This window comes from Pyxicephalus adspersus, chromosome 1, assembly GCF_032062135.1.
Source record: "Pyxicephalus adspersus chromosome 1, UCB_Pads_2.0, whole genome shotgun sequence".
NCBI classification, from domain to species: Eukaryota; Metazoa; Chordata; class Amphibia; order Anura; family Pyxicephalidae; genus Pyxicephalus; species Pyxicephalus adspersus.
The window spans coordinates 27,651,324-27,667,332 of NC_092858.1; the positions used below are offsets into that span (position 1 = coordinate 27,651,324).

At 37.7% G+C, this 16,009-nt stretch overlaps 1 protein-coding gene across 1 annotated transcript; it reads right to left on the reverse strand.

The window, feature by feature from the left end:
- Positions 1 to 14,112: 14,112 nt before the first annotated feature.
- On the reverse strand, positions 14,113 to 15,205 carry GSX1 (GS homeobox 1). The gene is made up of 2 exons (XM_072431671.1): positions 14,824 to 15,205; positions 14,113 to 14,468 (listed from the first exon to the last, which is right to left on the reverse strand). Exons 1-2 carry the CDS (start codon positions 15,203 to 15,205, stop codon positions 14,113 to 14,115), a joined length of 738 nt encoding a protein of 245 aa, XP_072287772.1.
- Between the last annotated feature and the right edge of the window lie 804 nt (positions 15,206 to 16,009).

A 16,009-nucleotide genomic window follows, 5' to 3' on the forward strand; every position in this document is an offset into this window, starting at 1 on the left:
ATATATGGTATCATGTTGTATCATAGAACTCATACCACTGATGGCATATCAAAGAAGGCACAAATGATGGGCATATTCAATGCCCTTATCACAAAGCATATATCACAGTGTACATAATACAGAGGGCATAAAACAGAACCTTTGGCAAAAAAAGGTACATCAGAACCCATATCACAGAGAGCAGCTAAAAAAGCAATAGGGATTGTTAATACCAGAAATCATAAGGTTTCTAGGAAGGTGAAGAATCATTTGATAGCAGAAGGCAGACACATGGTAATTAGACAAAAAATCTAATGGGTATGTGCATTATTTATATTATATTATTTATAATATATAATATATAATAATGTATTACAATTATCAAGGATACTGTGGCAGTGAAATAATATTTAATAATATTTATCCTCATCATATATCTGTAGCTCTGTATCTGTAATATATATATATATATATATATATAAATATATATATTTACACACACATATATATATATATATATATATAAATATATATATTAACAGGCTGGATTTAACAATTGTGTCAATTTTGTATAAAAAATAAACTTTCTTTTTACAAAAAAAAGGCTTTATAATACCAAATGCACTATTTATCTTGTATACTGAAATTTATGATTTGCTTAAGAAAAACAAAAAAAATGTCTGTTTTTAGAGTGCTACATGAAGAGACTTGTGTTTTCTGTAGTGGGTACTGTACAGGGCACAGCTCCATACAATGAACAGCAGATATGAGCTCTGCCAGCACCCAGCACCCTGGATTACACTGTTCCTATTATGAATGCCACAAGTGAAGCAATTTGAAAGTAATCAGTATTGCCAACCATGTGCTACTCTGAAGACTACAGTTATTTTCTGCAGTTCCAACAAAGCTGCTTCTATAGCTGCATTCACAGTTACCTTTTCTGGGAACTAGAGAATTCCAAGCCATTCTTATGGCCATAAAAAACTTTGCCACAAGCTGCTATCCTTACTTTTCTGAAATGTTAAAACTGTACAGATGACCACTACTAAATCTATCAGATATTATTTATGTGAGCATTGTGTGATTATTATTCAGTGATGTGTCTGGATCAAGCATTGTGATGGTTCTAAGAAGCACCTCTAACAATCAGAAATATACTTTCCGTACATGCAGATTATGGCAAACATGTGTCTGTTGTTCCATGTTCTGTGGATCCATCAGCCATGTCAGTGTGAACATTGCAGTAGGTCCCAGTGATGTAGCAATGCAATGGGCAGATGACCCACTGCCAGATGCCTGGGAAGAATGGCAATTACTAAAAGGGTTTTGCATTGGAATTTTGTTTGGGTGCTGGAAGAGTTAGTCTTTGGAGAAATGCATCTTGGTGCATTGACAATTAAGTAATACTTGGCGATTAAGTAAACAAGAGGTTCAGGATTTATTAGCAAGGTAAGTTTAGGACAGGGTTAGAGTTGCATAGATGGTTAGTTTTGGATTTGGAGTTAAGGGGGTGAGTGGCTTAAATGTTGGGGGACATGGAGGGCTATTGTGAGGGTTAGTATTAGGGTTTAGATAACAGGAAGGCTCAGTGAGGGAATAAGTGTTAGGGCTGAGGTTATAGAGAGTGTTAGGGTTTGGATATCTGAGACGGTTTATATGATGGTAATACTCAAATTGCTATTGTAAGCACTAGCGTTCGATTTTGGGTTACAGGTTGGGTTAGGGTTATAGGGATGGTAATAATGGGGTACAAGGAGGGGTAGTCTTAGGACACAGTGAGGGCTAGTGTTAGGATTAGGTTACAGAAGTTGTGAGTGTTAGGGTTGGCATTACAGGAAGGACTAGTGTTAGTGATTTGATAGAGTTGGTGTTATGGTTGGGGTAACAAAAAAGGTTAGTTAGGGTTAGGGTTACAGGGGTGGCCAGTATTAGGATAACAAGGAAAGCTAGTTTTAGGGTTGTGGGTTACAGGAAGAATTGGTGTTAGTGCTCTGATAACAGAGAGAGTTATTTTATGGCTGGGGTAAAAGAGTTTCAGGTGTGGTTGGTGTTAGGGTTGGAAAAATGGCTAGTGTGAGAGAGAAAGTTAAAATTCTAGGGAGAGCTAAAAAGCAAATCTATACTCAAATATTGCAGATATATTCTCTAGGACTGGCTCTTACCTAAACCCTATTTATATTTGTGCACACACTTACCTTTCACACAACCTGCCTTGCACACAACTTCCCTGGTGTTTCTTGTTTTGAGTTTTATGTTTGTTAATACAGAAATTCTCATGGCATCTGGTGGCTCATGTATGACTCCAGACAACAGGGATTCTTTCCAGGTGCAGCAGACCAGATGCCACTTATATTTAGAGTGCACTTTACATTGTGAATGTACTTTGTTGGGCAGTATAGCTCTGATTAGGATAAAGCTCATAGAAAACATTGTGCTGTGACCAGTTTTCATCAAAACATGTGCAATGTCTGCGTTTCATTTTAGACATTTGCTTGTGCACTGTCCAAGTTTTATTACAATTACTATGTTCATATTGTAATTATTTAAAAGAGCCAGCTGACAAACATTCTGTGTTTTTGAACAATCATGGAAGAATCCTAAATATATCAGCCTATCAGTCAGCCAGGGGTACTTGCAGATGTCACAGGGGTCACATAGACATTCAAGTGATTCCCAACGGCATTGTTATCAGTATGATTGGACAAAGATTATTCCATGTCTATCGATAGGTTCAGATCAGATTTTTTTTTCAGAACTGCTGTGGTTTTCTACTGTCAACCAGTCCTCAACCAAACTAAAGCCCTAGGTATCATTAAATTGATTTGGAACTTTTTGTTTGTCAGTGGTGAAGTTTTTAGATGCTTCATCCAACTTCTCATGGCAGGTTGCTGCTGAACATCTACAGACTATAATGGGACAGCTTTTAGGGTAAAGGTTTTTGCAAGCAAATGGTTGAAACATATTTACTATCAGTTTGGAATTCAACAGCAGGGAAGCAGATATTTTATGATGCATTGGAACCAGTACCAGAAAAACATGAAAAAAACAACCATGTCAACTGTGAACAGCAAATGCTTGCAAACCGCCACTGAACCCTGTAGGTGCCTAGCAGTTGGGAGCACCCAGGAGTGGTTAGCTCCAAGTAACAAATCTGAACTTGGCTTAAAAGTACCTTAAAACTAAACTCCAGGCAAGCAGCTAATTGGATATGTACAATACATATTTATTTCATTCACATTTATATTGTTTTATTTATCAAAATAATGGTATTGTTGTTTAGCCAAGCATCTGATTCCGCCCCCCAACCCCCCTTCAATTTTATTTAAACCGACAGAAGATTTGATGTCTGTGGGGTACTAGCTTTCAGAAAGTGATGGGAAGGGGTGCTCATCCTACTCTTTAGTTGTTTTCCAACCAGGAATTCATGGAAAGATAGAGCTCTTCTGGAGGTTGCAGGGGGTTCCTTGATTAATGAGCAATTTGTGCCTCTCAGGTCAGTTTAATTGACACCAATGATCTTTTTGGCTATCTGTAAAGGTGACATTCTTCCCACTGGCTAGCAATGTTAGAGGCATTCTTCCCATGGACCACCATACTGTGAGCTGGGGATATATATATATATATATATATATATATAGTATTTATAGTAAAAGTTCCCCGAAGGACCTGCACATTTTTCAGTGGTTCCCCCTAGGTAAAATGTTGAGAAAGGTTGCTCCAGTTTCTATAACCAACCTAATATTGTGCAGCATCGCATGGAAATAGTCATGACTGTATATTTATCTCGTTTTCATCCATCTGTAAACCTCATTTAAAAGGACTATTATATCTTGTTATTGCTATTGACTGCATGTTATTTCAATTGTCACTGAAACTTATTGTATTTTTTGTCCTTCAAAACTTAAGGTAAGTCTATTGATTTGTCTAGCATTGGTGACGACCGCTCTAAAAATGTTTTTCTTATGCTTATACAAAGCTTTGAAGTATCTATAATAAACAAAAGGAAATATTTTCCCTGCATAACACCATTTCTGAAAATGAAATGCCCATTGTAAGCAGACAATTCCAAAGCAATGGATAAGTGATGCCATACCTGCCTATATGTAAACTAATTCATGAAAAAGTAAAAAAATGTATAATTCAATATCTGTATATCTGCAGCTTTCATCAAAATAATTTTTGGAAATCCTGCATTGAAGGTACTTAAACAATCTGTTTCTGTCTCCAACTTGTGCTCTTGTATTGTCATCCTGTCACATGTGCTTTTATTAAAAAATATTTATGGCCATTTAATACCATATGGATTGGGCTTGGTCCATGAAGATCACTCTAGAGAATGCCATGGAGCTGTGGCTAGAGATCATCCAGACAGACGTTAGTCCCCAGGATCTCCCAAAATTCTCCTTATGTAAATGACACTTTATGTTATCAGTTCAGGGTGAAGTTGCATTATTTTTGTCCATATATTCTGTGACTTTAATGACATTGATCACTTGTATTCAACTATCCCACCTGTTTATTCTGAACATTACCAACATTATGTAGACTCTCTGGAACTCCAGCAGCAACTTTCTACCCAGAAGTGCAAAAATCTGGCCATATTAAATGACAGATGACACTATATCATAGCCTACCTAAAGGCTGAAACATGTTTTTGATGGATTCCACCATTGATCTATTGACCTGCCATTTGTGCGTATTACAAGAACACTGCTGGAAGGAATGGGTCGTTCCTTACATTCCCAATAAGCGTAATATTCCATTCCCAATAACCCAACACAGTTTTTATGCTGTCTCCCACACAGGAAACTTGATGGAAAAATCAAATTCATACCTGCCTTGGAGGATAGAATGTAAGCGGTGGATGTAGGAAGGAATATAACCAACAAAGGCTTCATAAATACTCCTAGTGCCTATTTATGCCATCTAGGAATCCATGCTGAACCAAACAATGTATAGATACCCTGGTCACAAAGGTATCACACGATAGGTATGGATTGTGGCCCTGGTTTGAGGCATATGGATATGTTTATACTGTTATACTAGCTGAGGGGAGGATGGACATGTATGGAGGAGGGTTTGGAGAAATAAAATATATTAAACATGCAGCAAAGTCTGGAAGGAAATAGGTTGGGACTCTACCTGGTAATGTGGCATACATCCATAATAATCTCTGTGTACATATTAATAATCATTAATATGTCATAAAGTTTACATGGAGCCATATATGACCCTCTAATTAGATCAGATCTCCTAAATTGTAAGCTCTTTGGGGTCCTTTCCTCTTGTGTCACTGTCTGTATTCATCTGTCTTTTGCAACCCCTATTTAATGTAGAGCCCTGCATAATATGTTGGCGCTATATAAATCCTGTTTATTATTATTATTAATAATAATAATAATATTAATAATTTGCTAAACAAAACATCTCTTTACATAATCAAGAAACCATAGGATGAAGTATATATTCAAGGAGATACAAAGAGCAATTACAACCATTATATATTATAAGTTAGCACACAATGGGATTTTACATCATGTTAAAAAATAGTACAAGCAGCTGCTGATCCCTCTGGAGAAAACAGACCAGAAATTTTACTATAACAGGGTTTACAGAGAAAATGAGTATCCCCAAATCCAGAACAATCTGACAACAGAGAAGGATTGGCAGATGTCTCATTGCCCATTATTATTGATGAGAAATGTTGTTTTTCAAAGTGGACCTGAAATCAAAAAGTAATGATATAATAAGTTAAAGGAAACAAGTATTAAATATTCAATTTGTCTTGAATTCCATCTAAAAGGAGCAGTGCTTAGCTAATGCTGTGCTGTGTATATATTCTGAGAGCATTTAATATCACATTTTTGTATCCTTCTGGACACTCATTAAACATGTTTCTATAGTTTGTGATTTTCTGCGTAGTCATGTGATTACCTTGAAATTGGCCCTTTGCTCCATTACAGATTTCAAAATATGAAGCACCCGTGTCAATAGATTTTGTGCTTGTCGTCATTTTGGCATTTGAGTTCATTCAGAATTCAATGACAGGTGCAACTGTCCTGTAGTTGTCCTTCAGAATTGTATTTGATCTGTTTTAGACTTATCTAGCAATGGAAAACACAAATCATGTGCACAGAAGCTTGTACATAAAAGTATTGCTTAGCAGCAGTCACCACATGGTGTGTTTAATTACCATTATCAACCGGAAATGTTTCCTGATTGACCCCTCTGATCCTAGATTTACTTACTTTAAACTTTTAGACTATCCCCCAACAATGGGAACTTCTCACCAACCCACAGACTTCACAGTAAATTTATATATGGTATTTTTATTAAAGAGAATATAAATATGTCAATGAGTGTACATGTGAAAATGTATTCCCATTTGGTTCTAACTTGGCATTTGTGCAGGCACATTGCATTGGTATCTATTAAGGATATCAATGCAATATGCCATACTTGGTGACCCTTAGGGTACCCATATATATTAGATGGCATTGCTCTGATCCAGCTGTTTGTGGCTAGATCAGATGTCTGACCCTGACTACTTTGTCATCTTGGCTAGTGATGATGGTATCAGCAATGTGCATCTCATGCCCTACTCCGAAAGCTAAATTTATGTTCAAGAAACAATCTTTTGTAATAATTTCCAGTGACAGTTTATAGATGTGTCACAGCGGATCACTAAATGACTTCAATAGATAGCTGTACACTCACTGGATTATTTAGTGTGCATATGTAGATTCAGGCATGCTACCATTTGTGTTTGGTAAAGTACTGGATAGCATAGGTGACTGAGGACCTTGTACCCACAATAACATGTACATTTGCAGACCTTTGAGTAAAACAAAAAAGTTGCACCTTCTGCCTTGAATCAATTAGGTTATGAAGTTACATAGAACAGGAAGGCAGTTGAGGAATGAAAGAGTGAAGGAATGCTAACATTTACTGAGAATTGTCCTTTACACAAGGTATTAAATGTTTTTCTTTTATTATTAATGACCATTGTAACGCTGTAGAACTTATGAAAAAGTTATGAACCTATTAACCCTCTGTAGAAGTTATGGAAAATACTAACATCACTCCCTTACTCCAACTACCCACCTTGTGCCATGCACTTTCTGCTGGATACTATACCCTATACTTCTGCTTTTTTTTACCTACTGCCACCCATGCAAAGTCAACCCCAGAAATTGGTGAAAATATATCACATCCCCTGCCCACATGTATGCCATATAGCATAGCACATGACTTCCCAAGTCCCATACCTGAATGTGCTGGGATTTTTACAGGTCACTAGCAGGTATTAGTGTTGGTGATTAATTCATAAATCAGTTCAGACATTAATTCATAATCATGGCAAAACCTGAAGCTTGTTTATTAAAGAATCGCACTGAAAATGTTGAAACCCATGGAAACAATCTTTTCCATGGAAACAATTTTTCCTTCTATCTTGTCAGCTTAACTCTTTTAAAATCTTAAAACAATAAAATCCCTTAAATACACATCTATTGAATCCTATGAATCCTATGGTGAAATGCCTGGGTCACCTGTCCATCCTTTGTGCCCTGGGTTAGTGGTTTCCACAGTAAGAGTACATTCATAAGTAAGTAAGTTTTTAAGTAAGTCTTATTTCAGAAGTACAGTAAACTCCAGTGGTTTACAGCACACTCAACGGCAAACCATTTGCTATTACATTGCAGTTGTAGTGGTTTGCAGTGCAGTTCCTGGATGCAGTATGCAGGTTCTGGCTGTCCTTAGGTGACAAGGTACTTCCGTTGACTTGAATTGGGACGAATTCAAACCAAAGTTCTAGAGGACTGGTGATTGGCCATATTTGCCCAGTGAACTGCACAGAAATTGCATGTCAAAGCATTCATCGACCGCTGTAATTGACTGTAAAAACTTCTTCTATTCTAATATACAGGAGGGGCTGACCATTCTGGCATTCTTCTTATAATTCCAAAGACCTGAAATCATTATTGTTATCAAAAATGGCGTTTTTAAATGCAAGCAGTGTAAGAACCTAAATATGAATAAATCAGATGCACAAATATCATGCTGATAGTAGCACAAAGCAAAGTGGCAGAGAGAAGAAATGTCAAATATGTTGTTTTTTTGAAAAATTAGAAAATGTTGTATTTATTTTTTAAATGTTTAAAACTTAGTAAGGTTCACTTTAAGGGGGTAAATGTGCAGGGTAGTAATAGCTTTTGTATTTTTATAATTTCATCATGTTTTATTTTATATCTGCAGCTCTTCAAAAATTATGATCCAAGTGATATTTCTGAATCCTATGGTGAAATGCCTGGGTCACCTGTCCATCCTTTGTGCCCTGGGTTAGTGGTTTCCACAGTAAGAGTACATTCATAAGTAAGTAAGTTTTTAAGTAAGTCTTATTTCAGAAGTACAGTAAACTCCAGTGGTTTACAGCACACTCAACGGCAAACCATTTGCTATTACATTGCAGTTGTAGTGGTTTGCAGTGCAGTTCCTGGATGCAGTATGCAGGTTCTGGCTGTCCTTAGGTGACAAGGTACTTCCGTTGACTTGAATTGGGACGAATTCAAACCAAAGTTCTAGAGGACTGGTGATTGGCCATATTTGCCCAGTGAACTGCACAGAAATTGCATGTCAAAGCATTCATCGACCGCTGTAATTGACTGTAAAATTCTTCTATTCTAATATACAGGAGGGGCTGACCATTCTGGCATTCTTCTTATAATTCCAAAGACCTGAAATCATTATTGTTATCAAAAATGGCGTTTTTAAATGCAAGCAGTGTAAGAACCTAAATATGAATAAATCAGATGCACAAATATCATGCTGATAGTAGCACAAAGCAAAGTGGCAGAGAGAAGAAATGTCAAATATGTTGTTTTTTTGAAAAATTAGAAAATGTTGTATTTATTTTTTAAATGTTTAAAACTTAGTAAGGTTCACTTTAAGGGGGTAAATGTGCAGGGTAGTAATAGCTTTTGTATTTTTATAATTTCATCATGTTTTATTTTATATCTGCAGCTCTTCAAAAATTATGATCCAAGTGATATTTCATTGCACGTCAGTCATTTTTTTTTAGCATATCCATACATTTATTTAGTACACCCTCCTGTGATGTGAGCTGAGCAGTTGCTCCATGATATAAATGAATTTTAAGCCTTCATGCTTATGTATATTAGCAGTGTATAATAGTGACAATGGCCATCCAGCCGGTGCAGTGATGAAAGTGGTCTACTACTGGATTAGAGCTCCTCTAACCAGTCCTTGAGGACCGCTAACAATCCAGGATTTAAGGCTTTACTCTACAATTGTGTTTAAGCAGAGATATATGTAAATCCCAGACCATTAGTGTTCCCTATGGGCTACTCTGAAGGACACATGTTTACATAATAAATGCCAGCAATATGTATATCTGAGCTCCTAACCCTCATACCTCTGGTCCATGTTACATATTGTCTCCATTTATTACTATGGCAAAATAATCGATAGATAGATAGATAGATAGATAGATAGATAGATAGATAGATAGATAGATAGATAGATACTGTATATATGAACAATAATATTAAAATCATTTTTAACATTCTAACTTACGATATTTCAATCTGTTGGATATCTAAATATGTATTAATAATGTATAAATATATATATTCAGTGTTCATAAAAATAATAAAATGTAATTTATAATGTGCAATCATGGAGAATTATAATCTCTAGTGCAGGGGTGTCAAACTCTGGCCTGCGGGCCAAATCTGGCCCTCAAGGTCCTTTTTTTTGGCCCCCCAAAGAATTTCGAAAATTAACTACATCTGACCCGACCGCCTGCCCGCCCACGTTTCTACCTTACATTATCATTTACAATACATGCAAAACATAGACATTATTCCTGTACACCCATCATGTGACACAAAGCCTAGGCAATGATCACATGGTGCGTGACTACCAGGGGCATTGTGTTTGTTTCAATCCATTAGAGACTGCATAGTGTAATATTTAGTGTCAGACAAACTTGTGGTGTGAGAGGATGAACAACACACAGCCTGCAAAGATAGATAGAAATTAGTCTATTAGTCTTTTCAACCTTAAAGTGTGTGTAGAGGGGTTTGTTTTTGTTAGTTATGGATGAAATAGTAAACTTTCTCAATTTTTTCACTAAATTTCAAGTTTTGCCCCCAACTTGGTCTAAGTTTTAAATTTTTGGCCCTCTGTGTATTTGAGTTTGACACCCCTGCTGTGGAAAGTTCTAGAACAATGCGGTGAGCTCTGTTTCCTTTGTAGTTTTGTATGGGTTGTTCTGCTGTTGTATCATAAAGTTGATTGTGCCAAAACACTAATTATGCACCAATGGCAGCATGATTTTTAATTGTATTTATTTTTGTTAAGAATGAATTTTAAACATATATCATCAAGTGCCCAAACAGTCATAAAACAAAAAAGGAATAGTACTTTACCGTATCATAAGCAAATACAATATGTGGTGGTATAATTAAAACATAACCGGACGGTCATTAGATAACAGAGGCATACTATGAAGCCTGGTCAAATGTTGATACAATGCATTTTTTTATTTGTAAATGAGGGCAAAATAGCAGTAAATGATTCTCATAGCTGGAAGAAGGCATTTGTCTTCAACTCTTTCTCCAAGGAAGCCCTTATCCATTCCATTTGAAATACATGTCTTAACTTTTCCAAAGACCGGTTGACGGGGGGGGTTATGGTTAAGCGATAGGATTGATAAAAGCTTTTCACATCCTTTAGGATCAGGGTTTGGGCAACATGATTTTAAAGAGCAATAGCAAAACTACTCTTACAACACTCTACCCTGGCATGGGAAGGAAATATATCTACAACCCCTATACCCTGACATTTCAGAAGGATACTCACACAACACTCTACAGGTATATTTTAGGAAAATATTCTCACATAAGTCCACCAAGAGAGTACACCACAAGCAAAAATACACACACATGTCATTCCACCCATATACTCCAAGGAGGAAGTCTACCATGACCCTCCAAGGGAGTACACCTCCAGCAACCTCAACTATAATACCCAAATAGAATACTCCACCATTATACTACATGGGAGCACTCTTTTAGCACTCTACAATAAAACTCGAAGGGAGTTACCTAAAAAACTCTAATCTGACACTCAATCGGGCAAATACCCAGAGCTCTATTCACAGACACTCAAGGAGAATACTTACACAGAATTCTAGGCTTTAGGGGAGGACTATACTTTAGCACTTTATAATGGCATTCCACTGGAATATACCTTGACCACTCTACCTTGACATTATGGAGAACATACCTGATGCACTTTACTCTCACAATTGAGGGGCATATACCCAAAACACTCTACCCTTACATGCCACAGAGAATGCACACAATGCTTTCCAAAGGAACGGTCTCGAAGAAATGCACCCTGGCCCTCCAGGAGAGTACTTTTGCAACATTCTGTCCTGAAATATTAGTGTAGTACATCTCCAACTACCCCTAAACTCCAGAGGCATAAACTCAGGGCACTCTACCCTGATACTTCAGGGTCATATACTCACAGTACTCCACTTTAAGACAATAATTGAACACATTCAAACATAACATTACCAGGGAGCACTCTCACACCACTCTACCCTGACAATACAGGTACGCATACCCAGAACACATCCCATGGCTTGTATTTTGCAGCAGCACGGCCATATTCCTTTATCCCTGTACTTTAAGAGAAAATGTCTAAAACATTCTTCTTTTCTGCTCTAGATAATCATGTGATAGTGTTTTTGCATTGTATTATCATTATCTTGAATCTAATTGGTCACCATAGTATATTTCCAAACTCTGGAATGTATTTGTCCATCTTCCAAGGATTTTACACACGAAGATTTCCTATTTTCTCATAGGCTTCCCTTTTCTGGTGTTACTATATCCCATATATATCTCCAAGATGCATCTACTATAGCTTTCCTGTAGAAATAAAGTTGCAGCATGCTCAAGGATCTCCATCTTCAGACTGTAAAACAATGAAATCCAACAAGAAGAACTGTTTCTTAATTGTTTAGAGTTACAAGTCTCTGTATCTGCAATGGATTTTGTTCCTTGTAGGGAGATGAGCCCCAGCAAGTCACACTGGGCTCTAACTTGATTGTATAACTATTGGTGCTGGACTGTCTAACCGACAACTCCCACATTTTCACAGCTAAGACCCATCACATTGCAGTGGTGTCTATCTTCTCTTCCAAAGAATACAAGACCCAGCATTTATTAATAATATCTGCTCCATTTTTGTAAAATTACAGGTGCCAGCCTGCTATACTGATGTATGTTCCATTGTAATAAGATGACAAGTTGCAGCATGCCATACAGGATCTGTAAAAATGACATGCCCACTGGCCTCTCTAGTGTCCCATTGATATTTTTCTAGAAATATGTCAGGTCATATTTTGTAACATTGGAAACTACTTTGTTGTAGTGGAACAACTGGCAGCTTGTCACTCTGGATTCTTTGTGGTCTTTGTAGAACCACAAGCCCCAGCATGCCCCCTAGCATTTCTATTATCTACCAAGTTTTCCACTAATGGCTTCAGTATTTTTCTAGCTCCAAGTCTCAACATTTCAAAGGAGTCTGTACTCATCTTTACTGGCCTTGTAGAATGAGAGGTCCAAGAACCATCCACTGACATATCTTCTGTCTAAAATGTATTTTACTCCAATGTCTCCATTGCAGGTGGAACTACAAGCCCCAGCATACCAACTCCTACTGCTGGCAATCACATCGGGCACCACTTGGACAGAAATGACAGTATTTATCAAAAAGCATGTATTTTCTGATTCATAAATTCAATTACGAATTTTCTTTATTCAAGAGGATTCACATTTGTGAAACATTGTGCTGATATCTCAGTTTACAAAAATGACTTGTTTATGAATTAATGAACATAAAAAACAATCAAACATACATTATATCTGCTAATAAAAAGTAATTTTTTACATCACATGGAATATTGTGTTTATTTCCTTAAAATTCCCTGCCTAACCAATAGTCTTACATTTACTGCAAAGTCATAAAATGATAAATAATATAAGATCCTAAATTCTGAAATGTGGATTTTCCCTCTATATTAAGCACTGAGTCCTGTCTTCCTAACTCAATGTAATGTGCTCAGATTGGTAAAGATTTATTAAACAAAATAATAAAAATAAAATATGAAAAAAGCTTTCATTACCCATAATTGGCAATCACTTAGAAGGCATGATTGAAGAAAATTGCCCCAAATGTATATTTTATTTCATTTATGCACACTGCTCCATTCTATTTCATCATATTAGGGATTGCAGGTGTATGCAATGTGCTGCAAAAAGGGGCAGAATCCCATAGTAACCAAAAGTCTTTTTTCTTTTTCATATAGTTTTTTTTTACCCTGAAAACTGTATTCATGACATTTTACCAGACGGGTGACTGACTTTTTCTCCTAATCAGATTATTTATTAATGCAATTTTATTTATCATTACCTGTTAATAATGAAAAACTAATATTTAGATTCCTTGACCATTTAGCCAAGATATAGCAATAACAATTCCCTCCCACTTCCTATTCATATTTAACCAGTATTTTATGTTGCCAAAAACACATTTGATATTTCTCTTAGGGTATAAATTTATTGTGAGAGCGATATCTCACACATTACAATATCTATACATTGAAATTATTGATGTATTCTCCTCTCATTGAATAGGTATAGCAATTCAGCAATGACAAATTTACCATAATAGGACACCAAATTCTTATTTTTTTTGTGGAAAAAAAAATGATTTTATTTCTTATACATAAATAAATAAATATATATAATATACAGAAACCATACATGGAGACATATCTTACAAAGACAGCCAGGTTTCAGAGCTGTTTACAGAGATTGGTGGCCAGTTTTGGCGCAATGTGTGGATAGGAATTATATGCAGGTAAAGGGTCACTCTCTAGACATACAAGATATCTGCAGCCTTAGAACTGGACTGATAGACAATTACTGCCCGATACCTACAAGAAAAAATCAAGCTTTTGGGTCAAGAATTGGTATTTTGAGTTCTGTACAGTATATACACAGTAGATGCAAAGTCTATGCTTTGATGGTGGGATTATGGGCTTGGAGAAAGATCTCTGTCCTCCTTATCTGAAGAGGAAGGGGACATGGCCAAGTCATCATCTTCTTCATCCTCCAGGCACTTTGCAGATGGGAATGAGGAACATTTGCAGTTGTGGGGGCTGCCCCTGTGTGAGCTGCCTTTCCCTTCTTTCTTGTGCTTGACCCTTCTGTTCTGGAACCAGATCTTCACCTGTTTCTCGGACAGGTTGAGGTAGGTAGCGATCTCTATGCGCCTGAGCCTGGACAGGTACATGTTGGAGGCAAATTCCCTCTCCAGTTCCAGGAGCTGGGTGCTGGTGAAAGCTGTGCGCATCCTCTTACTGCTGGGTAACTGGCTGGGAGATGTGTCTGGAAGGGAGAAGAACAACCATCAATGATCATGCCAACAAGCTCTGTCTTAGCAGGTGACATTACATTCTGGGGTGAGGACCCCTGGCTAAGCTAAGCTGTTGGCACTAAAGCTACATTGCTTAACATTGCTAACGCATGGGCTGCTTTGGCACACAATTAATGCTAAACTCATGGAGTTCGGTAACAAAAATCTTTTGATTTTTACTCTTACAAAACTTTAGATTGCACATTATGCAAGAAAAAAAATATAAAATATACCATTTATGTAACTGAATACTAAACAATCCATACAAAAATAGTTCATATAAAAACTAACAAGGATAAATCATAAACTTTGTGCCAAGTTACTTACCGACTGAAATGCAATGGAATTGTCTGGGATCTGGCATCGGGTATGCCGCCTGGTATAAGGCTGGACCATGGCTCAGGTTTAGGGGTGAGGATCCTGAATGCTGCCTGCCAATGCCTGATGGGCAATACTGGGAACTGAAGGAGGAGAACGATGCCTTGATCAGTGGGATGCCCGGTGGAGGGGTATGGAGCTGGGAGGTTGCCACACACATTGGGCACACGCACAGCAGTCCTGATTTGCGAGAGTGGCAAGAGCCAGCAGACAGTCCATGCAAGGGGTGAGAGGGGTGCACTGCATAGGGGAACAGTGGGGGGCTGTTCTCATCCTTCTTCTCGTTGGATTCCCTTAGGATGAGGGAGTCTACTAGGAAGGAGCGAGGCATTGCTGCAGGCTCTGGAAGTCCTGGAGGTAAAGTTCTGTAATATTCTGAAATGTTGGAGAAGCAAAGTTGCTGCGTCTTGGGTGCTGCGCTCTGCGTCTTGGGTGCTGCGCTCTGCGTATTAGGTGCTGCGCTCTGCGTCTTGGGTGCTGCGCTCTAGGCTTGGAATGCTATGTGCATTGCTCTGCTTGTATGATTTGCTTCTGGGAGAAGTGTCTGTGTTCAGCCCTGGTTTGCTGCCTCCAAATCCCCAATGTGAGTTGTCCTCTGAGGGTCTCCAGAGAGCTGAGCTCAGGAGGGTGCTGGCCAGCAGTGTGGTGCTGAAACTCCACTCCCACAACTTATATAGTCTTCTCCTCGCCATGTGATGCGCCCAGCACTCTCAATAGCCTCTTTTTGTGGCTTTTCTCTTGGCATTCCCTCTGCACGCTTCTTCATTATTTCACTTGTTAACTAAATGAACTGCATAATGTACTCTATTCTTGTCAGCCCCACCCAGGCCGTCTCCCACCCTCATCTCCCCTCTCTGGGATTTATTTTCCTATTCCCTGGCTATTTAATATTCTTTTATCTCTCTGCATTTTGCGTTGCTGAATATAAGCAGGTTCACCCCATTGCTGATATATGAAAATAGTGTTTGGGTATTATTGGAAGCGTGTTAAGGGTCAGCTCTATTCTCTATTCTTCAGCCACCTGTAGAATCCTGCTTCATTGCACTCCCCATAAGTGAGAACAGCCCTGGATCTCTCCATCCCGGATTACAGTATATTCTATATATTTATTCCAGAGTGCAGACTTAAATTAAAA

Excerpts from the sequence above, each read along its gene's own strand:
- GSX1 (XM_072431671.1), bottom strand. The coding sequence starts at position 15,205 with ATGCCTCGCTCCTTCCTAGTAGACTCCCTCATCCTAAGGGAATCCAAC. Across the intron at positions 14,469-14,823 it reads ATTCCATTGCATTTCAGTCG|ACACATCTCCCAGCCAGTTA; the intron begins GTAAGTAACTTG and ends TCTCCCTTCCAG.